General features: G+C 37.4%; 1 protein-coding gene across 4 annotated transcripts in view; it reads right to left on the reverse strand.

Annotated features, from left to right (window-relative positions):
* Window positions 1-27,350, reverse strand: part of CAB39L (calcium binding protein 39 like) — a 60,919-nt gene that overhangs the window by 15,300 nt on the left and 18,269 nt on the right. Inside the window, exons 1-5 of one of the 4 annotated variants that reach the window (XM_072403608.1) lie at window positions 25,059-25,456; window positions 16,950-17,088; window positions 15,764-15,928; window positions 13,679-13,797; window positions 1,992-2,160 (exon numbers count right to left, since the gene is read on the reverse strand). In XM_072403608.1, coding sequence (XP_072259709.1) covers window positions 1,992-2,160; window positions 13,679-13,797; window positions 15,764-15,928; window positions 16,950-17,060 — 564 coding nt within the window. In that variant the 5' untranslated portion in view covers window positions 17,061-17,088; window positions 25,059-25,456. Of the gene's footprint in view, window positions 1-1,991; window positions 2,161-13,678; window positions 13,798-15,763; window positions 15,929-16,949; window positions 17,089-17,297; window positions 17,374-22,254; window positions 22,371-25,058; window positions 25,457-27,350 lie in introns of those variants that run through there. The other 3 variants (XM_072403626.1, XM_072403617.1, XM_072403599.1) reach the window with 3 other exon arrangements.

The following is a 27,350-nucleotide window of genomic DNA, read 5'->3' on the forward strand; positions in this document are numbered from 1 at the left end:
CTTGGCTGCAACGTTTGTTGCCTCTATAGATACAGTGTAGCAGTTAGCATAACCCCAGAGACAGAAATTGTGTTATTTCCAGGGTTACCATATGAAAATAAAAGAGAAAATTGCGTAAAAAAACCCACAAAATCATGCATTAACATATTTAAAGAGGAACTTTACTCAAAACTCAAAAACACACTTACCTTCAATCCCGCAAGGCAGTCCAACTACTCTGGGGGTGTCCGGCATCGGGCGCCGAGTTGTCTCGGCATCCGTCCCAGAGCCGGCATTCCGGGGGCTGCCATCTTCCTCTTGTCTCCACGGTTCTTCATCCTACGTCACCCAACCAAGGCGTGAGATCGGGTGACGTAGAATGAAAAAAAAAAATTGCCGATCTCATTGCGCATGTGTGAGATCTGCAAATTTTATTCTTTGTGGAAAAGGGCTCCTTCTGCACATGCCCGGGATGCCCCAAAAAAAAAAAAAATGCTGAATTTTTACCTTACATAAAAGACTCGTAAGCTGCAAATTATACAGTTGTTTTTTTGGATACATTTTAAATGCAGCTTTGAAAAATACTATCTATAACTGCTTTCACTGACCCCACTGGTCTTTACCAGAACTAGAATCTTCAGACTCCAGCAGGTTTAGGGGGGGGGTGGGTGCTGGATGCTTGCATCTCCCCCATTACTAATACAGCTTTCTTTCCCCTGACAAAAACAGGTAGCCCCCGATATAAGGACATCCGACATATGGACGCCTCCAAGATACGAACGGAGCTTACCTGCTTGTTCTTGCAAACAGGCCACACACTCTTATAACAGTACTCTTATAACAGAATGCACATTTTATTATCATTTATAAAAGTCTGTTGTGCAACATGAAGAAAAATTCTGGTTAAATGACTTGGTTAAGGTAAGAATAAAAATGTGCAATAAGCACAGATCAATGGCAGCTATCAGACTTGTAGATATAAACAATTCCAACCCCATTTCCTGGCTTTCGTGGTTTTATTGTATCAATACATAAAATATTTTTTATCATAGTAAAGAGAAACGTGTATTTTCCTTATTTAGTCTGACAAACAGAGCATGTAAATTGAAGGACAGATACCAGTGACATGCATTCAGTAGGCCACACGTTGAAAAGCATGAAGTGCCAAGTTTTCAGCACTGAAATTACCGAATTTTTGTTCTTAGGGAGTGTGAGTTGTGCAAAAGATAGCAGAGGTCCATTAAAATGCTAAAATTGGGAACCACATATGGGTAAAGTTGTTAGGTAACAACAGAAACCTACTTCTATTTCCAATCAACTGTAGAGGGCCAATGCATTGAATAGCACATGAGATCGACCTCACTGAGTCTGATAAAATGTCAGAAATGTGGCAATGGTGTTGACAATGTGGGTAAATTGGGTAGTGAAATGCAATGTGGCAGAAAACATGAATTATTTGCAATGAGTTAGTTTCTGGTAAGTTGGACCCATGGCAAAAGGTTTTGTGTATACATAAACCAACTGTGAAGGGAGTCAAAGCAAAATACTTGTACAAGGACCCTAAGATGTCTAAGCTTTGAGGGTTTTAAGACTTAAAATATGCCAGGGTAAAAATCTGCATCAGCTAGGTCTTCCATGTCACATGAGTATTAGACATCTGTCCACCATAGACTACATCCATCAAGTAAAAGTCATGGCGCTGCTGACCACAACATACAGAGTGTGCATTTTTCAAACTTTTTATGAGAACATAAAATGTGTCATGTATTACATATTTAGATGCCATGTATTACATATTTATATTGAGATAAGATGTGTTTATCCCATACAACTTGTAGGCTATATCTGTGGGAAGCACACCATTGTGTTAATAATCCGCCTTCTCCTGGTTGTCTGTCAGAGTATGTCTTGGGAAATCTTCCCTTGTGATGACACAGATTGAAGAAAAATAAACTTGCCAGGAGTTCTATTTTAAACTACATAAACATAGAACGGAGCTTTAAATAATTTACCTTAAATGTAGCAAAGGCATCGGAAGCTATGTCGAATGTTGACATTTCCACATATTTAAAGAAGTCCTCAAACTGCTCAGAGTAAAGGACAATTTTGGCAAGCGGCTCATGACGGACACATTCTCGAAGCATTATCCCACAATGTAATGCTACTTGAGGAGACTCATATCTAGAAGGAAAGCATGGACAGGATTTAGTGACATGACACAAATACAGAGGATAAGTGGACTACAGTTACTGGCGCATGGTTGACTTATATTTTTCAATATATATATATTTATAAATATAGAAGCCACAATGTATTACAGATTCACTTTTAAATGATTTCTGTAAAAAGAAACATTAGAAATAAGTGTTTATAATTTTGCCTTCTTAACCTCCCTAGCGGTTCATTTCTTTCCGGTTTTATATGTCTAAAAGCGGTACATTGTTTTTCATGAAAATTTATTTTACAGGATAATATAAATAGTATGAGTATAATAAAGTTTGAAACACAAAATCATTTAAAAACAAATTGAATAAATTAAAAAATCTATATATTTAAAAAAAAAATTAGTTAAAAAAAATACATATTATACTCATAGTATTATACATACTGTAAAATAAATGTTCTTGAAAACAATGTACTGCTTTTACACATAAAAATCCAATGTATTTCATTCAATACAGTTATTTTGTATTGAATGCAATACAAATGGATTTTGAATTTCCTGCCCCGCCCAGCCGGGGCGTACACACGCACCAACGTCACCAGGAACTCCCACGATGACTCATCGGATGCAGAAGCAGGAAGAAGAAAGAAGACAGAGATCGCGGCACTGGACAGCGCAGGACCCCGGCGGATCAGGTAAGCGCTCTATTTACTAACCTTCCCTAGTTGTTTAAACCCCGAGAGTGAGTCGGGGTTACCACTTGTAGCAACGTTTTTCTACCCTGAGTCACTCTCGGGGTTACCGCTAGGGAGGTTAAAGCGGGTGCATGCCTCAGTATTGAAGTTAACATTGCCAATACTACATTGTTAACTTCGCTGTCAGAGAAAATCCAGTTAACCTCATAACGTCAGATACGTGCAGATCAGTCCAGATGGTATGGACCAAAATACCAGAAACATAAGGAAAATCACCAGAATATTCTCTAGTAATGTTTTATTGTGCTTAATGGAACCATAAGGAAATGCTAATATTATTATTATTACACAGTATTTATATAGCGCCATCATATTACACAACGCTGTACAAAGTCCATAGTCACTAGTTGTCCCTCTAGGGACAGATAAGGACAGGGCTCCTTATCTAATGAGTGGCTCACGATCTAATGTCCTTATCTCAGTCATATGTCTAATACAGTCTAAGGTCAACTTTGGGGGGGTAGCGAATTAACCTAACTGCATGTTTTTGGAATGTGGGAGGAAACTCACACAGACACTGGGAGAACTTGCAAACTCCATGCAAATAGTGTCCTGGCCGACATTCGAACCTGGGATCTAGCGCTGCAAAGGCCAGAGTGCTAACCACTGAGCCACTGTGCTGACCTGCAACACTACTTTTGGTTTGGAAAAACTGATGCACAGAACAAATAATGATGTTTCCATAGATACTCAAGGGCCTAACTTTCTAATCTGGATTGTGAAAACTATATTTGAAACAAGACTGGTACAGCTGCTGCCATGTTGTGTCACAATGACATTCAGAAACAGGGCGAGATATAAGATATACAGTAAATTGGTACAAATAAAAGATAGAACTGTCAGGGGATTGAATCAAATGCAAGACAAAAAGAAAGTGCCAAGACACAAATGTGGTAAAAAGTCAACATCAGTGTTTCCCAGCTAGGGTTCCTCCAGAAGTTGTCAGGGGTTCCTTGAGCAAAACTTAAACTTAACATTTTTATTTTACATAGAAGGGTAGAAAACCCTTCTAAATACAGTAAAAATGTTTAGTTTTTTTTTTTAAATGCAACACCCATTTTTTATTAATGGGAGCGCAGAGCATGTAACGCATTCCAGGAGGCTCTGGCTGCATTTTTTCCACCAAGGGGAAAGATGGCGATCTTGCGCATGCGCAGTGAGATCGGTTCTCTTTTTCTCCCCTTCACATCGGCTACGTCACCCCATCTCGCACCTGCACAGCGCTAGACCGAGTGACTTAGCAAGGAGACCAAATGAGAGGACTGAAGATGGCGGCGCCTGATGCTTCCTCTGCGCCGGGACGAAGAGACTCCCGGGACCCGATCACAAGAAGGACCAGTGCCAAAGAGGGATTTGCAGGATTAAAGGTAAGTGTAGTTTTTGTTTTTAGTTTAGTTCTGCTTTAAGGGACACCTATTATCTTTTTGGCGATCTGTATGTGTAGTGTGATATTCTCTCTACTGGCCAGCAATGTAAGAGTCATTCTTCCTACTGACCACGATACTAATGTACTGCAAGCTGTGGCTAAAGTAATTATTAGAAAGGGTTCCTTTACGTTATTTTTAAGGGTTTCACCATATTCAAAAGGTGCAGAAAGGTCACGCTTATCAGTGAAGCTGGGTGATCCAGCAAACCTGAAATGGATTTCCTAAAAGCCATTAGCTATTTGTTGGTTTTAAATTCAGGACCAGATCCATTCCAGGTTTGCTAGATCACCCAGCTTCTCTGATGAAATTGTGTATTCTCCAGCCTTGGAGAGCTTTAATAAATCAGACCCAATATTAGACTTTTTCCCCACAAATTTGAAAAGTTTATTGACCAGCCAAAAATTCTATAAGAGGTATATCCCAGCTAATACAGGTAAGTAATGGGCAACTTATCACACTTCACTTTCAATGAAAAATCTGTTTGACAATTGCCCTTTAACGAAAATGCACATCTTAAATACTTATTAGACATATAACAGTACTGAGGTCACATGTTTTACTTTCTGCACATGGAAATACGTATTTCTTCTCTTCTTTAAACATGTAATTTGTTCATCTTTGTGACACTGTTGCCTGGTAACTTATAATACAGCCGATGCTTGCACCATGTACACAGGCTATACATAGCTCCCTTGTACTTCACATATGTGAGTCACAGCAGTGGCTAATGTGTACAGCCTGCTAGCCGAAAATCTATACACAAACCATTACGTGACCTATTTGTAATCCTTTATATCACAAAATATTTGTATTTAGTAATTATAAATGGATACTAGAGGTCTACCAAGTAAGATGAGGAACTAGGAATGGAGGGTTTTATCCCACACAAGGCTCTTAGGACCTAAAATAGTTTTTTTTTTGGGCAAGATTTTTTTAGAGTTAGCATTAAACCAACTGTGTTATCAAGAAACAGAGATTCATAGGTGATCTCAAAGTCAAATTGTTAACAGTTTAGACCAGCATTTTTCAAAAAGGGTTCCTCCAGAGGTTGTACAGGTAGGTTTTTAATCAGTGGTTGCCAAGCTTTTTGGTCCCGCGGACCACTAAAATTACCGGCTCTTGACCGTGCAGGGGAACTTCCCCTGTAGAAATGTCATCATGCCCTAACCCTGCCCACTCACCCATCGCAGATCTGAGCCCGTGATGGGAGAGTGGGTCGGGGTTGTGCTATCTTTAAGGGTGACATTTTTTCCACTAGCCAGCAAGGTAAGAGCCATTCATCCCACCACATTAATATCCTGTAAACAGTGCATATAGTAATTATAGGAGGGGTTCCCTATAGATCTAAAAGCGATTTCAAGGTTTCCTCCTTGTTAAAAAGATCAAGAAACACTAGGATTAGAGATTTTTAAATTATGTTGGAAACAAATTTTAATCCAGGCAGATATGGTTAGTGTACAAAAAGGTAAGTAGCTTTGTAATGGTTTTTGCAGTGGTTACCGCTTCATCGGACAGATAACTTTTACAGAATACATCTCATACTATTTTGTGACATAAAATTACAAAAGCAATTAAAGAAGAAAAAAAAAGGGGCTGTTTCACAATAGATGTAGATTATAGGATAATATAAGTAAACACACTAGAAAAAGGTCGAAAGCAAAAGACTCAAAACTTCATCCATCGTGATGGTCTTGCTATTTGATAACTATTTAAATCATTATAGAGAAAGGAGGAAACAATCCTGCCCCCAGATGTTTTCAGAAACTAGGATGAGGTATTTGGGATGTTGTTCCATCAGTTTATATCAGTTTTGCCACCCAGTTAAGTTAGTATGTCTAATATTATTCTTTATTTACTTTGCTGAACCACCACGAAAGGCATCAAATGTGCAAGAGTAAATATACCCAAATTTATAAATTTATAGGTGGCCTAATCCTATGCAACACACTGTAAAAAAAAACAAAAAACAAAATAAAACTTCCAACTTTATGTTGCTTTACTTATGATGACAATATTCTTATTTCCTTCTGAAGGGTTCTGAATATCTAGATAAAAAAAAACTTGGCCAGAGGAAGTCAGGGGTTGCATAACTTTATGAAAAATTGTTTCCTGTAAAAGTAAGGAGAACTGACATAACCCTGATGAAATCCATTCAACATCCCAAGACATTTCTGAAGGGTAGTACAATCCATCTGGAAATGAGTGAGCTGTGTAGCTTGCAACCAGTGCAAAGTAGTATTTTTCTGCAAAAGCATTTGTATTTATGGCTATATTGTGAGGCTGGACTAATTCCTCTAAATAAAATTCCTATAAATATAATTTTAAATGTATTACAAAGGACTCATGTATAGCAAATGGCCTGAAGCATAAAACACCAATGATACTAGTCAACCCAAGATCATGTTCATAAAAAAAACTTTATCTACAATCCAGTTGAGATCTGATAAGCTGATAGTTAAATGCTCTCTGACTTTTGACATATTTATTGTCTGTGCTGCCATAATAATTAATCAGAAAATCTGTCAACAGGTCACTGAATCGGAAAAAACAAAGTTGAGGTCACTAGTATTTTAGTCATTTGTATATTGTATTATTTTTATTACTACTGTACAGCCATGAGTTAAAAAAAAAAAAAAAAAAAAAAAAAAAAAAAAAAAAAAAAAAGACAGGAAGCTGTTTTAAAAAGGGAAAGCTGACAGCTAGGGAATAATCATTGTTATTGCCCTGCAGACTTCCCTGCATTGATCTTCTCTCGATTACAGAATTACCATGTCTGTGTCCTTGTGTAGAGGTGACCATGTCAGTACAGCTGGGGTTTTACTTCCTCTTATTTCAGCTGTCTTTCTGATGGTCGGTGAGTAATGAAGAATTCCCAGCAGGAGATCCTTGCACTGCAGGTCCTCAAGTACAGTGTCCTCTCCAGCATAGGGAACAATGAGCGAATCTCTATTATAATAGCAAATCTCATATAAAATCTTGTGAGACAAACAGTCAGAGACAGAAGTGGTTTAGATGAACACACTGCAGATATCATGCCGAATATATGATGGTACAGTGTATTTATTATTTCCCAAGATGAATTTAAGAGAAAAAGGCAAAAGCGCAAAGTTAAATCTCTGTAGTCCTATAAATAAAGGTTCATTTGCTCTGTAACAGTAGCAATATCATTACCTGAATGTAATTCTAATAGTTTCCATCTCATTATAGACCTTTATATGTAGTGTATGGTATTTTGGGAATCCTCCATGGAGCACCATGGTTCTTTCTACTCTTCCACAAATTTTAATGGGTTGCACTGTCTCATAACTACTGATCTCAATCTTTTGGGGGTTAGCAACCCCATGCCAAATGAAATCTAATGATCAAACAGTAATGATTTGCAATAAAGATAGATCAAATGCTTGCAAAACGATCTCCTCTGCAGTACTACTTTTCTAACACAAGAGGTCCTTAGTTTGGCAGCCTGCATCATTCAACACACTTTCCCTGAGCCCAAACTGTCCTGAACCCGTCTCTGTCCGAGGCTAGACCAGTGGTGGCCAACCTTTTGGACCTCATGGACCACTAAATCTACGGACTCCACAAAATCTACGCGCATGAACAGGGAGCCGTGGTGTCACTCAAAGTGTGATGTCATGATGCCAGAACCCGCCCACTCTCCTATCACAGGTCTGAGTCCGCGGACCTCTGGTTGGCGATCACTGGGCTAGACCAAAATGCAGAAGCAGTACAATGACAAAGTTCTCTTTCAAGCTTGCCACTCTGCTTTGTTCCCCTCATCATACTTATTAGCACATGCACTGACTGGGTTCCTCCACTGCTTCTTCCTCTTACACTCCAGCCCTGCTGTATGAGTATAGCAAAATACCAATATCAAGTCACACTCAGGTACTTACACCGCTTGTATGAAAAAAATACATTTGAATGATGTTTAAATGATTGTAGTGCTGCATTAATTGTTGTCTATCATAACTGCCTAGAATACTTTAATTAAAAAGAATGCAAAATAATACAAAAAAGATTGGAAGTAACTTGTTAGAGAAACCTCTGGCAGTTCTATTAAGCTCAAACCAGCTACAAAACAAGCTCATAAAGTACTCCTGAATAAATCAGATTTTAGGTAAGCAGAAAATATTGGTGCAAGGATGAGCCAGCATGCCCTGGTTTGCTGATGAATTTTATGTTTCTAAAAACAGTACTTTTGCTCCTTTCTGAAAATAAGGTTTTGGAAATCTCAGTAGGGCAAATAACATGCAATTATTAGCTACAGGAAATTACAGCAGGAAGTATCATAGCACTGCTAGATTTCCTGTGTGACTGACACAATGTATGTAGCACACTGGAAAATTCCCAAACGCTACGCCAAAGCTTTATTTGTAGGAAAATAAATCATTGCAACTGCAGGTGACGTTTGCATGCTCTGTTACAAGGCGCTTGAAGAAAATTCTAATCACAGAAAAACAATAGGAACTATTAATGAGGAGCACAGCAACCAACTACCTCCCTGTCATGTAAAGAGGGATGACAACTAACAGAACAGGATCCTGCTCCATTTAGCAGAGAACCACCAAAACTGGAAAACTGGAGATTGGAAAAACAAGTCATGCTCTGATGAATCTTATTTTCAGCTGTGAGTAATGCCAGAATATGGAAAACAAAGAACATATAAATAGCAGATACAATATTACAGCCGGATCAATGCACAGAATTCAGGCTGTTCTAAGGCCAAGTGGGGCCTTCTCAGTACTATACAGGTAAACCCAATAAGTGTCTTCAATGAGCTTACATACCTTTTATGGTCATTTTTGTAATCGTTATGAACAAAGGGCAGTGCAAAAGGTGTACCAGATCCATGTCCTATATGCTGAATGTCTTTATTCCCACTGCAAAATGAACTAGTATGGAACGGTTACTGGACACTATTAAAGTGCTATTGTAAACACTGTACATAGAGCAAATAATTGCTACCCTCTAAACATAAATAAACTGACCAAAAAAGGATAATAATTACTTCGCTCCTATAATGCTGAATGCCATTCTGCTAAGAAACTGACAATTCCAGGAGTGTCAATCTCTTGTGGCTACCACTATGCTCATTGCTTCCTCTTACCAACCTCTATGCCAATATTCTGCTCTATAGTTTCAAGAAAGTTTCAGAGAGAATCCATTCAGAGCGGAAGAGGAATCCGCTGAAATGGAGTTTTGACCGACAATCCCAGAATTGTCAATTTGTCAGTGAGACTTCTAATTTTGCAAAACCCACAACAGTAAAAGGAATATTTTATTTTATTTTACAAGAAAATCTTTTTTGAAATATCCACAATTCTGGCAATAGTGCTGCATTAAATATATCCTGCTGCTGTAGGTGCAGAGCCATTGCTAAAGCAGCCTTTTCATGCCAATTTATTCTTAAGCTTTTAAGAATGAATTTCTTCTAAGACTGTAAAAGACTTTCTTCTTTTGACAGACAGAGCTGCTACCCTTCCCCTTCCTAATGTCACCTGTTGCTTCGCACCATCTGAAAAGGGAGCATGTCTGCACTGAATCAGTGATTTAAAACAATCAATCAGTGAATCAGTAAAACAATCTAATCATTTTATTTTTCCAGATTTTATGAATCAGCCTCAAATGTTACATGTTATATTATATATACATATACACACACACACAATGTGTAATTATTCCAGCAGATGTCTTTTAAAAGATACGAGTGCTACCCAAAAGCACAGTGGGACACCAATAGATCTGAATACATTGGTCTCTTGGCAAACAAGTGCAAAAGATGGAATTCCACAACAAGCTAAGTGGAAACCAGTGTAATAAATGATTAACAAAGCAATAAAATATTAACAAACCTACTTTCATTAATGATGTTTCACAAAGAATGAGGCTTATACTCCTCTCTCCTCCACCAGCACAGAGATGTGACACGCTGGCTATTTTAAGCAGCTGTTCTTGAGCACCATCTGAGATATGCAGGTACTTGATTAAATTATTGAATGCCTCTGAATTACCTTTAGCAACCAAATAGCCTAGGATCACTAAACTACACTAAAACAGCTACTAAATTTGCAATGCCCTTTAAGCTACACCAGCAATTCTCTCAGTAGAACTAGTCAAACTAGGAACATCCACTCCAAACTGAGAGTACCGATTGGATTATTGATAAGCTCTTACACCATAACATAGCTTTTGGGACATTAATGGGAGAATGATTCAGGCAGGTGGTTATTGCGGAAATAGACAGACTATGTCCCTTCTGCAATATCTGTTCTTACCTATCTGATCGCTGGCCAGTTGTCAAATTTTGCTGAGCTGCACACACTCAGCGTTGGTTGCCAGAAATCCCGGCAGTCCCAGCTACCCTAAGAATGTATAAACTTATATATGGCCAAAATGATGGCTAAGGATCATCTACAGGAAGAAAAGAAGAAATAAGATGGCAGCTTCCTGCAGGAAAAAAGGGATAGGCAAGTATCACAGATTTAGTTCCCAGAGATGCTGAAGAATTTGTGAATTATTTTAGAAGAAACCTTTAAAAGATGATGAAACGTGAGTGATTCCTAAGTGTGATGAACAAACCATGCTGCCAGATTTGTTCAGGTGATTATTGGTCATTCTCTATAATGTACAGAGGCCATCAGATGAAGATTACTCACATAATTCAGTAGGTCTATCACAAGGTGAAAAAAATACTGATAAGATTAACGAGTAAAAATAAGTTATAGGTGGCCAGATAAATCTTTGCAACTGGCAAACTGCCTCATATAAGTAATTAATGATTTTGACAAAAAGGTACACCTAAATATACACTTTATACTACTATGGGAAGCTTTAGTCACAAAACAAGAGATATAATCAAGTGATCATTTAAACAGAGTAGCTGGTAATCAGCTGCCATTATACTTTGTGCAGCAACTCCGACAGACATTCTATACAATAAAAAGAGTACAAGCCAGTGTCCTGTGACCTACAGTAGACATTTCATTAACATACTCTTCCTCTGGCAGCACTTTTGTTATTTGGATGGTTCTAATCAGAAAGATCATTGATCTTTCTAACAAATGTGCTATGAGAACATATTGACACTTCTTCCAGAGCTGAACATACCAAAAATAGAACGAGTTGCTTTTATGGTTCATTTATGACAGACAATGAGGATCTCCATGGAGTCACAACCTTCCAAGCATGCAGCAGGTGATAAAAAGAATATTGTGATTTTTGTGGAACCCTGCTAATAGCAAATGCAAAAACAAAATGGCGATTTAGTTCTTCACTGGCTTTAAGTCATTTGCAGTAGCATGGACCAGAACCGTCATCACTACAATGCATGCTTTCTAATGGAAATCAGGTCCGTCACCACAAAGGAGGTTGTGGAGGTTATGATGCTGCTATATTATATTTTCTTGAAAAATTATTCCTAGGCCACATCTAGAATATAAGGAAAAAAGGGCAGTTTTGATTTTTTTCCCCACTATGCAGAGTTTGATGTACCCAGCAGTTGATTTTGCTTGTTCTTCTACTTTAATTTCCCAGACCGGCATACATATTGCAAAAAAAACTTATTGCTAAGATGACATACATCAGACATGAAAAAATGAGACATTAGTATAAATGGAATAAATACAATGTTTTTATCATTTAAACATTTCATCATCATTACAGGTGGAGCTACATTCAGGAAAATAAAAAAAGGCCTGGAGGATTTGTTTTGCAACTGATGTTTACACTTTAAATAGGATATCTTGAGAATATTTTACCTGTCATTTCACAGGAAAGCTGCCAGGCCCATGCATGAGGAAGAACATTATATACTAGGACTGCTAGACCAGTCTGGCCAGGAAAATGCAGTGGAGTGAAGGGCATCTTTAATTAAGCGTTTCATGAGTTCCCTGGGGTTGCTGACATTACATCCGACATTTCTCATGGCTTATATATGTCTACACAAAGGAGATTTCTTCTTGTAAATGACATTACCAAAATACTTTAAATGAACATATAACCTATGTGCAACAAGAAGTTTACCTGTGTTGTTATGACCCAATTTACCGATTACATACAATGGGTCTGATTCATTAAAGCTCTCCAATGCTGGAGAGGATACACTTTCATCAGTTAAGCTGTGTGATCCAGCAAACCTCAAATGGATCTGGTCCAGGATTGAAAACATTTGCTAACAAACAGCAAATGACTTAAGAAATTATTTCAGGTTTGCTGGATCACTCAGATTCACTAATGAAAGAGTATCCTCTTCAGCCTTGGAGAGCTATAATAAATCAGGGCCAAGAAGTCTGACACATCAGTGAACACCTCGCCTGATCTACAAACCGCTGTAAACTAGGTGCAAACACTCAGCTCTAAGGATCACTCTGCAAAGTTACTTGGTTTTTGGAAGCCCTGCCTGGGAGATTAAAAAAAGTTGCCCACAGCAAACATTATAGTTGTATTTATTTAATTAAATAATGATATGAAAGTAAATGTCTGGTAATTGTTATAGGAAAAAAATCATTTTTGCAATCCCAATCTTCTGCCTCTCACACCTAAAACAAGACTATTTATTTGCATGCAGTGAACCTGTTTTGGAACCTATAATATATAATAGTAACTTTCTCTGAATTTCCACTAAACTTTTCTTTTGAGACCATTTCCTGGCTATAATGGGATCTGTCCATGATCTTTTGATGATTAGCTAATAGATCAAGATGATCTTTGGCCAATTAACATTGCTTACCACTGCAAAATTGGTAGAGGGGTAAAAAAAAAATTTTGCCCAGAAGAAGAGTTCAAGCTTATGCGTGCTTGTACATCCTTTTCTAGATAGGAGAGCATCACATGTGAAGTTAAGCATATACTGATTTACACTAATTTTTATCAACATCCTGCACAGGTATCCATCCAAAGGGGCTTGGATCTTAGTTTGCTCTAATAAGAGGATGTACAAAGTACAAGCAAAGTGTTGGACCTTACAATGGTGCCAGACAAATCAGACAGGCAATGTGACAAACAATTACAGCTGACACCCAATAATTTTCTGTGCCATGGTTACGAGCACTGGCTCCCTAAATCCACCTTCTGATTACAGCCAGGAATAACTATGTGACAGAGGCTCTGTTCCTTCCCTTCTTTCTCCAAACCAAAATAAAATTGCGGGAGCTTGGCTTTCAACTCCTGTGTTTTGTGGATCCGTACCTCCCTTTGGTAACTTGTGTTCAGTTGTTACACCATATACTTTATCATACTTCTCATAGCTCCTTTAAGAACAGTAGTTTATATTTCTGATGATACTGGCCATTTTGTAAAAGGCCCAGAGAATACAAACATTTACATATCTGTACGACCTTTTCTATACTCACCCTTTAAGTAGTATGAAGAGTATATGTTGGTGGAAAATGATATATTCCACAGTTGGGCTGCGAGTGCCAATCTGTCGTCTCAAGATGTTGTTGAATATCTGGGATACATCCTTCTTACCCTAAAAGATATATTTTCAATTACATATACACATTACAATAATATCGAACAAATCCCTGTACAATGTCTTTTGTATTTACCAGGAATTATATCTTTTTAATTTATAATTAGTCAGATAGAACATCATGCTACAATCTTTCTGTATCTAAAGAAGTTTGTACAGATTGTTATATTAGTTGCCTGAGGTTTGCATAAAAGGATGGAAAAAGGTAAAGTGCTCATACCACAACAAAAATGTAAGTGCACCTGGGCCCAATCTATGAACATTAAACTACATACATATTCAAATCAATCAGTTAATTTCTAAACATTTAGAAACGTGGGCTAACAGCCTGCCAAGATTCTATTCTCATAGAAAATACAGGGCTTTTGCTGTAAACTTTGGCCTGCAATTTCTCACAATGTTTATAAATACAGAAATGAATAGGAGTGATATTAAAGTGATATTACTGCTTGTTTAGAATATGTAGATACTTGTGGGATTACCTTAAAATTTAATACTGAGCTTAAACCAAACACGCAAAACCTTCACTTTTTGCAGTTTCATTTTGTGCAGCTTTAGAATAAGGAAAGCACATTTGTAGGGCTGCCTCACAGGTGCAGCACTGGCTACAGTTTGCTGTAGATCTTGTGCACTCAGGTGTTATATGCAGCATCTGGTACCCAGTTGCCAATTCTACCCACTGCCTGAACAAATGTATGTGCTTCTTGAACTGGTATAGACAAACACCATCGCAGTAAAGGTGGATTAGTTTACATGCAGTTGTGAAGTGGTCTGTATGAACAGGACCTTTCTATGAGAAATCAATGCATTTACCTATACAAAATAAAGACCCTTTACTAATAATAGTGTACATTAAACACCCAATGGATGGATTTACGGTTGTGTTTTGCAGTACAAAATATCATAGAGAGAGAGAGAGATCTTTAAAAACATTAAAATATGTTTGGTTGAGGGGTATGCTGGCATTTGTAACAATACCATTGCTAGTGATACATATAGGGAGTTAATACCGCATAAAAAGGGTATTAAGTTCAAAGTGTGGTGAATCCTGATTATGTTAAGCCCCAAAGGCTAAACACTATATAATCATGAAAATCAAATGAAAAGAGAAAGAGGGTGAGAATCACACCTACCTGGATGTTCCATTCAATGGAATAGGAAGAGCAGATGGGTATGAATATGACAGCTGTTTATTTTAAATTCGGCAATAGATACAGAGAAGGGGAACTATTACATCACCCTGACAGCAACTGTCAACAAGTACAAAAATAACAGTGCAGTAAAGCATTAATCTTTTTTTACTTCGATTACTGTCAAGTAGTCTACAGGAATTCAGGGTTTATTATGGCCTACCTTACAGAATATGTAAATGGCACATATAGATGTCACTCAGTATAGTCACTCATTATTCATTTATTTTTTGCTAGCATTAAAGGTACCAAGTGGACCTGGTAAAAGCATCTTACTATTGCCTGAATGGAAGAACAGGTACTGGGAAAGCCAGTACTACAAGTAAATCAATTGTGCTTCATTGTTCAGGTGGTAAAGTGAAACTAAAGTCCCACTTTGAAAATTGGTGATCAGGCTGGTGTTTTTTTGAAGAAAGGGAGAGGCTTCTGCAATAGCTATTCTTACCTGCCTGATCACTGCCCAGCTGCCAACTGCAGCTCAGAGTTTGTTGCCAGGGAATCTGGCAATCTTGGAATACAAAAGAGGAGAAGGAAAGAGATGCCGATGCCTGCGACAGAATAGGGACAGCCGAGTATTCATTGGGCTTAATTCAGCTTCCCCTTTTACCAGAAGACAAGTTAAGAGGAGGTGACAGAAGGGGGACAGGAAAGGCTTTCTAGGACCACAATTACAAATTCTCAGGTCAAGGGATGCTTCATCAGCTGTATTTGGAGACGTCAGATTGCAAGCCACTAATAAGACAAACTGTTTGAGCAGGTAAATAAATACATACCTCAAAGTCTATGAGATGCAGGTTGGTTATCAATGTCACTAACAAGCCACTGTTATATAACTCCTGTGCTAGCTGAGCCACTGTCTCAGTCTGAGGCTCCTTGTCTCCTGTACCACACAAAATTTCCTTTGTGGCTTGGAGGGATTTGGACACCTCTTCTGAGGCCTGAAAATGCAGAAAAAAAACTTTAATGCAAAAACATTAAGTTCAGAAGAAAAAAAAGGTCTTATTAAATATCATCAATAAAATTATTTTCCCGACTAGAAAATAGAAATGTGTAAGTCAACAAACCAATCTAGTAGTAAGATGAACAAGAAAATATCCATTTCCATTAGCATCCACAAGTATGATTTAAAAATGTTAAAAGTTAATGGTAATCATTCTTACACCACACAAATAATGGTAATCCTTCTTACACCAGGTCCATTGATTTAGAGTGACTTCTCTCTATAACTTTAGCTCATAGTTAACCAGTTTTTGCCAGCACTAATCTAGCAATCAGGAGTCTGGATCTTACAGTACACGCTTCTAGAGAATGATCTGTCTGTGTACAGCAACTATAAAAGACATGAGTCCAGTTGGCCATACTTGATTCTACTGCTCTCAGGTTGCCGATGACATCAGTGCGTGTGGCCGTTGCGCGGTGGGAATTTTAAATCTATTTGTATTGCATTCAATACAAAATAACTGTATTGAATGCAATACAGTGGATTTATAGAGTATAATATTTATTTTATTTTATTTTTTTTTAATTTAATAAATGTATTATTTTGACACGATTTTGTGTTTCAAACTTTATTATACTCATACCATTATTTTATACTGTAAAATACATTTTCATGATAAACAATGTAGCGCTTTTAGACAGAAATGAACCGGCCTGGAGGTTAAAGAAAGGATTCAATTGGTTGCATCAGACACATTGAGCCTGATTTATGAAAGCAAACCAGGACTGGAGAAAATAGACTATCATAGGAGAACTTAGTGAACCAGCAAACCTGGAATGGACCTGATCCAAGATTGTAAATACTGTATTTGCCAATACCAAATGATTTTTATAAAATCCATTCTGCCATAATAGCCTATCTTTTCTCGTCTTGGAGAGCTTTGATAAATCAGGCACAATGCCTCATGTGTACATTAGGACAGGACATGGGAGTTAAAAAAGAAAATACATTTTCTGTACCTTTTCTGTCTTCTTGTCCTGCTTCTCTAATAAGGCCATATTATCCTTTAACGTTTTCACAATTTCTGCAGGATTCTTGTGTGATTTACTAAACAAAGGCATTTTTTTCATCTTGCTGGAATGTTATTGTGATGATACCCTAAAAGAAAACCAAAGCATAAAATAAATAAAATGCTACAAAAATATTGACCAACCCATTACAATTTTGTGTCAATTTGATATATCAATGTATTTTACATGGGGACTGTTAAGTATATATTAGGATTGATAACAAGCAATTGCAAACTTGTTACTGCAAGTTGGAGGGAGCCGAAAATTTCCCTTTTCCAAATAAGAAATGGAACAAACCCTTTTTTTGGGTCATGTTGAAAGCTGCAGTACAGCAGGTCCCCGACAGCTTAAGGGAGAGCAGACGTCTCTTCACCTGTAACATAATGTAAAGCTAGATCTACCAAATTAAAGGACAACCTAGGTGTCAAGCCAATACAAATCAAACACTAGTACAAACATACCAATCATCCAGGAATAATGCACATTGGCCTTGATTAGGAAAATATTAAAGGACACCCAGCTATCAGCAGCCAGAAAACATGACCAAAGAATGCCGTCATTTTGGCTGCAAGGGTGCGTAAAATTTCTTCTGAAAAGAAAACATCCCAATCTGTTTGTTCAAGTTCACAGTCTTCCTTCATTAGAGCTGACCTTCCTTATTTATCTTTTAGAAAGGCTAGCAACCCTAGTAAATATTTATTTGTGACCCACAGAGATTTTGATTGCATTGTTGCTAATACATACAACAAAACAAACCTCAACCACAAGTTCTACTTAATAGAATGTGAAAAACTGTATTAAATGGAAGAAAGGGATCAGAACAAAATACTTGGAAGTGTTTTGTACTTTACATTTGATTGACTGAAGTGTTGATTTTAAACCGTACAGAGTTTGAGATTAAATTAGATGCCCGATAGCCAAGACTTTGGATAAATGTGTCCAACTTAAAGGTGGCCCTCCATCAGCAAAAAAGGCTTAAGACTACATCTGCTAAAAAATCCTATGGGCATCAGTAATACTAACTTGTCCACTTGAGTTTTTTTTTTTTTTTTAAGACAATGGACCTGATTTAATAAAGCTTTCCAAGGCTGGAGAGGATACACTTTCATCAGTGAAGCTGGGTGATCCAGCAAACCTGAAATTGATTTCTTCAAAGTTAATGGGTATTTGCTAGCAAATGTTTTAAATCCTTGACCAGATCCATTCCAGGTTTGCTGGATCACCCAGCTTCACTGATGAAAGTGTAACCTCTCCAGCCTTGGAGAGCTTTAATAAATCAGGCCTAAAGTTTTGGTATTTTCGAAAATACAAATAAATGAAAGTTCTGAATATGTACAGCTCTCCAACAACTTCCAAAAGTTCCTGGATGACATAGCTCCCATAGGGATCACACACCTGCTGTACTGGAACATTACATATTGATGATCAAATCTGCTAAGGACAAAGATTCAATAGGCAGTTGGACCAACCTGCAGGTGTATGGGTAGCTTTACTATACTGTAATTCACCTGAACCTCCTGTTCTTTGTTCAGTGTTACAAACTCAATTGAGCCTGTTAAAATCCTTGGTTGGTTGGCAAGTTTTTTGAGTAGATTGTTCTAGCTGCAATACAGAGTTAAAATCTGTTCCATTTTTTGTTTTTAAAATTGCACACATTTTCTTTTAATGTAAAGCTATTCTTTAAAAAAAAATGCAAGCAGACAGGTTATTTATTAAAGAAGGGACATGGTATGTCTCCTTAAGCAGGTGGATATTGCAGAAAGGGTCCCTTCCGCAATAATTGTTCCTACCTGCCTGATTGCCATCCAGGTGTCAAATCTTGCTGAACCCGCACAGATGTCAGATAGACATTGAATACTGTCAATGAAAACAATCTTTTTTAATTGTTCCATAGTTTTTATTTGTACACATAGTGCCATTCTATTTTATAGAGAAGGAAGAGTAGAGGACAGAAGAGCAGCACCCCAATGTGCTCTCCTCTATTAAAAAGCATGGTGGTCACTCATCAACAATGGACGACAAAGACCTGTATAACAGATAGCATAAAGTGTACCTAAACTCAGAAATTTCCCTTTACATAAAAGGCTAGACAACCCTTTTAGGTTAAGTAAACATTCTGTTTGTTTTTTTTAAAAGCAACACCCTTTTTTTCAATTAAAACAAAAAAAAGTGCAGCACTGCCCCCTAGGCGATTGAGAATAAATGGGATTGCAGAGCCTCCTGGGATACCTAGGTCACGCATCTCAGAAAGCTCTTAGGTGCTCTTTCTGGGCATGATTGAGCATCTCAAGCATGTGCATAAAGAGCCTTTTCATGAAAAGGGAAAAAAATTGCTATTATCTAATGAAAAGATTGGAGCTGAGCATACTTTTTAGATAAAGTCTAGAACTGGTGCCAAGTTTTATGAGTTGGAACTGTGTTGATGACATTTTTTAGATACGTTCCAGAATTAGTAGTAAATATTAGAGCTGGAGGGCATCAACAACATTTTAAATATAACCCTTTTCTAAAGCTGATCACATACATAAGCTCTAGAATAAACAATGATTTACTAAAACTGCAGTGGAATAAATTACATTTTTTAGTTAAGCTTCAGAACTGGTCTGAGTCTATTTAGTAGAAAGTGCAGCTGATGATTGTTACTGGAGCGGAATTTAGAACAAAACTTTGGTACAAATTTTGGAGCCTGTTTTTAGCGCTAATTTAGTTGCTACTTTACGGCTTTTTAAATAACATAGGTCAGTATGGAGTTTGTTTTGCAGCAGCAAAATAAACGTCTAAATAGTGAAATAAGGTATTCAAGTATTTTCATTTTGTGGAATTATTTTTTTAATGCAATCTTGGTGCATGTCCTATGAAATCATTTCTTGTGACATTGCATTTTAACTTGTAACCAACCAAGTATTTTCACATATGAAATCCATGAGAATGGGAAAATGGTGAAAAATGATGCTTTTGTCATGTCCCTGTTAAATGTATAATATCAGTGTGCTCATTCCACAACAGGAAGGCTGAAGTAGTGAATAACAATCAAAAATAGTAACCCTTACCCCCAACCATATGTATCTAGGACCCCAATCCAAAACCATAAGGCAAGGATGGACAATAATGTTTGCTCTTTTCCACATAGTTAACTAATTTCATTACCAATACATTGTTTTTATCAGCATTCCCTTTCATGACAGTATAGTGTTTCTTACACATAAAAACCACCAATCAGAGTTGATTCAAACTATTTTTGTAGCTTTTAGAGTGTTTTAGGAGATGAGGTCTTTAAGAAGCTCCGAGACTGGAGTTTAGGTTTTTGTACAAGACTGGAGTTGGAGGCCCAAATGCTGGCACACTACCAATGACCAAAAATGGCTTGAGACAGGTTAATCATAATCATACAGAAACTTATATGACATCATCATAGATCCCATATTACATCAGACGAATACAATAATCAAAAATAGGAAAGGTCTGTAACAAAGAACAACAGACCCTGAAAGGTCTCTCCGTCATTTCATGGTAATACAATATCACCAGCCCACTTAATAGATCATTGAATTGAAAGAAAAATAATGGACTTGGCACTCTCACAGTCAACTGTTTATTGGCAGAGCAACTATTTTCCATCACATAGGAAAATCTCTGCACATAAAAAAGAATAAAGAGTCCATCTGATAACTAGAAGGTAAGTGGTGCACACTGGTATAAAAAATGAACTGAGCTAAGAGATGTTTGGATCTAACCTAATACAAAAAAAAAACCCTGACACATTCTGGAAAAAATACAGAACCTCCTGTCAATGAGGTACCTGTTACAGTTACACACACACACACACAAGGTTCAGCTACTTTTAACTGGATGCATCACCCGGCACACTTTTCAGTAGCCACCCGGATGTTTTGGGTGGTTACTGAACAGTTGGGTCACAATACTGGTTCCATCACCCACCTACAACTTCTTAACACCCCTCAGCTTAAAGAAAATTTCTGGGGAAAGTAATCACACACACACACACAATATTTATTAAGCTGCATACCTAACCAGCAGTTCAGTAGTATAATCTAGGATCTCGGATGAGCTATTCCTGGGGAAGGAGATTCGTTAATACTCCACAACAAGCTAGAGCCCAATTTCTACAGCCAGGCCAAAGCTAGCAAATATGGAGCACTGCCAACCTTTATACAAAGAACCTCCTATCAAACAGTTCTCAGTTTACATTATATATAAACATTCAGATAGTCATACAGGAAAACATACAAAATCATAAAAAAAGGTACGCCAGTTTGTGAATTACTACCAGTGTTAGTAGTGGGGGTGGGATAAAAATAAAGAATGCCCTATACTGACTCAAGTTGTTATTTTTTTTTATTAATAAATATTTATATAGCCCCAACATATTGCACAGCACTATACAATAAATAGGGGTTGCAAATAACAGACAGATACAATGACACAGGAGGAGGAGGAGAGGACCCTGCCCAGAAGAGCTTACAATCTAAGAGTTATAATAATTGGTTTCAAAGATTGTCTGTTTTGCATAAAAACACTTTTCTGGCTTCAGGGGCCAGAACAAAAACTGTTAGGGATTTAAATTGTTCTGTCATTAGAAACTATAGCAAAGTTTTGCTGAGGTGAGTTTTGTAAGGCAAGTCAGTAATGGGTAAAGATCAGCTACAAGAAGGCAAAACTTTTTTGCCACCGTTTCCATAATTCAGTTCTTCTTAAAAGCAGAGTTTCCTATAGAAAAGCTGGTGACAATGAGATAATCATCCCTGTCAATCTCAGTGATATCAATTTAGTGATGCATGATTCCTCACTCCTAATTACAGAGCAGAAGAAGCAGTAGATTTATACAATGTTGTTTCACTGGTGGATAACAAAACACAATTAGCTGACAGCAATTGTAATGCAATCACAGAGAAGGTATATCACACTAATTATATGTTATCTGAAGTCCATGAATATAAAAATACAATACTGTAAAGAAATTATGCCCTAACATCAAGTTCTGTTTAACTTTCTCAAATGGTTGTTTGTTTTGTTGCAAATTGTTCATGGGGCAGTACTAAACAGTATGCTTGACTATTTCAAAGGGAACCTGAACTGGCCTGAAAATCCCTTTGCACAAACTTTCTGGTAAAGTGACTGCTGAGAAACCAGAACACAAAGCAAAAGAAAATGTCAGGGCCAAAGGCACAAAGTACCCATAGTTTATACGTCATTCAGGGCTAGTTGTAGGGCCAGGCAACTGCAGAACCCCCACCTTTTCCAGGGCCCAGATTGATAGAAATGCAGAAGTGCAGGGAGCAGGAATGACTGCACTTCAAAACTGTGACTGAAATCCGTGTCTCTCAGATGAGCTTACAATCGAAGAACCCCCACCATAGTTGAAGGTCGAATCTGGAGTGCCTGGAGGAAACCCTTGCTAACACAGAGAAAAAACATTTTATGTTAGAAACACCTTATGTTCAGAATTAAACATTTGCTGTTTAGAAAAATTCTTTTCTACGGTGTATGAAAAATGTCCCTTGGGGTTTCAGAAATGATATACACTAATGTAAAGTTATTTTAAACATTTCACCTTCATTCCAAGTTGAATGGTTGGCATGTCAATAATTCAAGTAATTATAGGCGCATGTCCAACTAAAGAAATCTATATCTCTGACAAATTACATAATAATAATCAACACAAATAAAAAACCTCAGGCTCCTAATTTGAATGATGTCTGTAAAATACTCATATAAACTGAAAATTAACCTAAAAATAAATATAATACACATCCTCATCCAAAATAGCCTGGTTAAAAAAAAAAAAAAAAAAAAAAAAAGCTGCCCCTTCCCTTAGAGTTAATGACTTCCAGCCGCTTAAGAAAGAAATCACTGAGGAGGTAATTTTGACCACTATGTTGGTGCCAAGACCCCTGGCCCTGATGAATGACAGGCACTTTTTTTTTTTTTAATTCTATTCAAAAATTCTATTTAAAAGTCTATTCATTTCAATAGCCTGTTACCTGATCTAACTTATAACTTAAAACTTGCAGAAATACAGGAAGATAGATAAGATAGATGTCATCTACTGAAATTAATTGAGCATTAGCAAGTTGGCTTTCTAGCTAGTAGAGCGGCTGTATTAAACAACAAAAGATCTGTTACGAGTCTCGGATAATTACAAGCTGTCCAAGCCTTTCTTTTGTTTTGGGTTGTTCTAAAACTAGTAGTGGAGAAGGATTTTGAGCGTCAAAATCCTTCCTTGTGGTTGGAAAATGTTTCTTATATGTTTGTTAACTCCATCAACACTCTTCAGATGGCTACATGGACTCATGTAGCAGTCTAGGCAAAGTTCATGTAACTTCCACCATCAATTCAATACTTCTTGAATGACAGTAAAGGGGTAGAGCAATGTTTTCACCAGCTGTTTTTAGCCGGGCGCACCACCCAGCACTTTTCAGTAACCAGGGAGTTTCTGAGTGGTTACAGAAAAGTTGGGTCACAATACAGGGGCTGCCAACCACCTACAGCTTCTTCCCACCCAGTTTAAAAAAATTCTGAAGAGAATAGAGACATGCAGTTCAAAATAATATAGTTTATCAAGGCCTACAATAACTCACTTTAATAGAGAACCCTGTGAGATTCCTTCATGAGTGCTCAAATGCAAAAACTTAGATGATGACATCAATTACTTACTGTGATCATGCCCTGAGATCCAAAATATCTGACAGGCAACATTTGAATGCATGCCTAAAATCACTAACGACACTACCTTGCCATGCATTTAAAGGATTATTTATTCAATTTTGTTGACACAGGTTTACTGTAATGTAAGAGCACCCACACTATTCTGGATCCAGTCTTGTGAATAATTATACAGCATGGCTGTACCCTAGAGTGAATATTATAATACACATTCACATTAATCCAAACACAAACAATGACCTATGCCCAAGTACCTGAATATTACATACACAATATTATTAATATTACACAGTATTTATGTAGCGTCATCATATTACGCAGCGCTGTACAAAGACCTAAGTCATGTCACTAACTGTCACGATCTAATGTCCCTACTACGGTCATATGTCATTTATATAGTCTAAGGTCATTTTTTGGGAGAAAGCCAAATAACCTCACTGCATGTTTTTGGGCTGAGGGAAGAAACCGGAGTACCCGGAGGAAACCCATGCAGACATGGGGAGAACCTGTAAACTCCATGCAGATAGTGTCCTGGCCGAGATTGGAACCTGGGACCTAGCGCTGCAAAGGCAAGAGTGTTACATCTGAGCCACCATGCTGCCCTTACACATTGCACTTAATAGATGAATGTGTCATTATTATATGTACTTTCACAATGCAGGGCCATACAGTACAGAAGCTTTGAAGGGTTTTTAAGGGCCAATGCAGACAGCTCTAAAGAAAAGCACCTCCTATACAAAACACATTTTAGGTAATCAATATTCTATTAAAACAAAATTGGAGAACAAACCAGTTTGCTGAGGTGTTATCTTTTTGGAGTTATCTGTAACTAGTAACCTGGTATAATTTACAGGAAGTCTGGCATTATGCAGGACATAGATCCAAATATACATCCAAAAATAATTAAAGAATGCATATACATATTGCCCCTGCTTTATAAATGTGGAGACAGATAACTAGATGTACTCCTATGTAGAGGACTACTGAAATCCTTGCTCAGTGTGGTAACAAGAAATTCATAAACTCAAATGAACCGACCTCTGAATGAATAGGGAACGTTTCTTGCACTGTATTAAACAGGATTTTACTATGAAATGAGACCATTAATATTTAATACCGATAATACATTATCATCTGTGAATATTGCTAGATTTATTGATGTGCATTGGTATTGGTTTTATTGGCATAATCATTTTCTCCACCTGCCTATGCAGCAGCTCTCACACTTTACTAAAGAAGCACTTTAGAAACCAGGCTGCAAACGGCCATGAAGTAAACACGAAACCAATACATTTTTATATTGTATTTTCTTCTGAAACAGTATACAAAACAATCTTCCCTAATTGATAAAAGGCTATATTTGGCAGTACTTACTTAATAATCGCCTGACCAATGTTGTTCCAGAAACTGTTCCAATAAATAAAGGCAAGGCAGACAGATTACATATCCCCAGTTGTGTGATTGTGTTCAGTTAATTCTATTTCTTGTTTGCTCAGTAATATAACACAAAAAGCAGTTTCCTTCTCTGTCTGCTGACAGACCGGCATCCCCAGGACTATTTGCACATAATCGATAGCTTGCAGAACAGTAGAAAGCAGCAGTAAATTTCCACTGTAGCCGATTCTGTGCTCAGATTCTTTCTTGATCCTTCTGATATAGGCAGTACATTTTCTGGTTGAACCAGCTCTTTCTGTGAAACTTAGCTGCTCATCACAGGAATGTGTGTAAGACAAAAGACAAAATAAAACATTTGCCAAGAGAATCTTCTGAGGTTAAAGTCCCCACTAGCACAGCAGGGCAGAGCACACTCCAGAAGTGTTCCGCCTTACTGCTGGAGTTAACCTCTCCCAAGCCATTCAGAAAGAAAGACAACACCTTCTATTCAATGACCAAATACACTCACAGGAGGAAGAGCAACACTACAACAACCTGGTTATATATTTACACAGAATACATTTTCCTGGGTCCAACTCTACACTGAGAATTGTAAGCAGAAGGAAAAAAAGTGAATTGCAAACCTTGTGGAACCACTGAGAGATTAGGATGGTTAAAGCCCAACTCTAGCATAACCTTTTTGTTTTTGAGAGGGTGATGAAGGATTAGGATGTCTGCAAACTTTTTGTTGCTGTCAGTTACAATTCAGAGGCTAAAATCCAGAAGGAAGGAGGTCCAGTTCTTCTTTATACATGCTATTAGTAGGGAATATTTGAAATGGGCTGCCATCTGGCTTAAAAAAATTTCTGGGTTAAATACTGTTTTAACATAATCATATTTCCTCTTAGATTGTAAACTCCTCTGAGCAGGGTCCTCTCCTCTGTCAATGTCTGTGTGTCAATTGCAACCCCTATTTATTGTACAGAGCTGCATAACATGTTGGCGCTATTTATATTGTGTTTATTAATAATAATATTTAGCTCCTCAACAGATCACTATGAACGACACTACTTCTGCAGCTAAATCTCCTTTGAAGGCCAGAAATCTAAAAAGGAACATTAAAGATGAGTTGAAATGGGCACAAGATGGAAATTTAGGGACATTTCTAAATATTGTGCCCCTCTAAATTCTGGAGTTTGAAAAGAATCATTTTAAATGTCTTTGCTCTTGTAATACGATTATTGCTTTTTTATCACGTATTATACGTTCTTTATAAATATGTGGTTTTAACAAGCATTGGGTACTGTAAAATGTCCCGGCTGACTTTGGAGTTTCACCCTTGAAAAAGTCAAGCTATATGACTATAGGCTAAGTGTTGATTCTCACAGAACCGGTACAGAACTCTTCCTACAATGGATTACAGTCTACTTCTAAATAAATGTAACATGATTCAGTGTTTTCATGGTATAATGTAATAAGTGTTCAGTGTAAAACATGAACACCATTCATCTGACTTCTCCAGAGACTTGCTTGGAAAACAGGAATGTGCTGGAGATGCAATACACAAGTGTAGTACCTTACAGCAAACTCTTGGGGGCACCTAAATTTTAAAGAGAACCAGTCAGCATTTTGAAGTTATAAAACTTAAATCATTGCCTAAGACAAGGTGCCGCAAGGTGTCAGCTATGACCCTAATTGATCTGAAAACCTAGTTCTGTATTCCCCTTTGATACTGAGCAATCTCTGGTATTAGGGTTTGACAGGCTAGATAAACGGAGCTTTACTCACCTAACCTCCCACTATCCAATGAACTCCTTTATTGGCTGCTGGTGTCAACTGATCTTAATGGTCTGCTGTAAAAAAGTACTATACATAAACAGTTTGATGGGGAAAAGTTGGAATCTCTGGCATGCCAGACTATAAATTTAGGAGTAGATGTTCCTAAGAACATTAGGTTACTGAAACCCAAGGAGCAAATACACAGTGACAGCCTGGTGATCTAAAGCAATCCCAGAAGAACTAAACCACTGGACAGGCAGTCTGTGTCCCTAGTTGGGTTTAATCTGAAGCAATGATTATTCTGCTGAAAACTGTGTATGCATATATTTTACTATTAATCTTGTGATCTTATTATCTATTATATGATAACACAACTTTGTTCAGAATATTTATAGCTAACACCCTAAAGGGGAGCTCTTGGGGGGAAATGGGAAACAACACAGTATTATCCTTTTGGTACCCAAGGTGTTTGGACCGTTACTGTTTAACATCTTTATAAATGATATAGCGTTT

This window comes from Pyxicephalus adspersus, chromosome 1 (genome assembly GCF_032062135.1).
Source record: "Pyxicephalus adspersus chromosome 1, UCB_Pads_2.0, whole genome shotgun sequence".
NCBI classification, from domain to species: domain Eukaryota; kingdom Metazoa; phylum Chordata; class Amphibia; order Anura; family Pyxicephalidae; genus Pyxicephalus; species Pyxicephalus adspersus.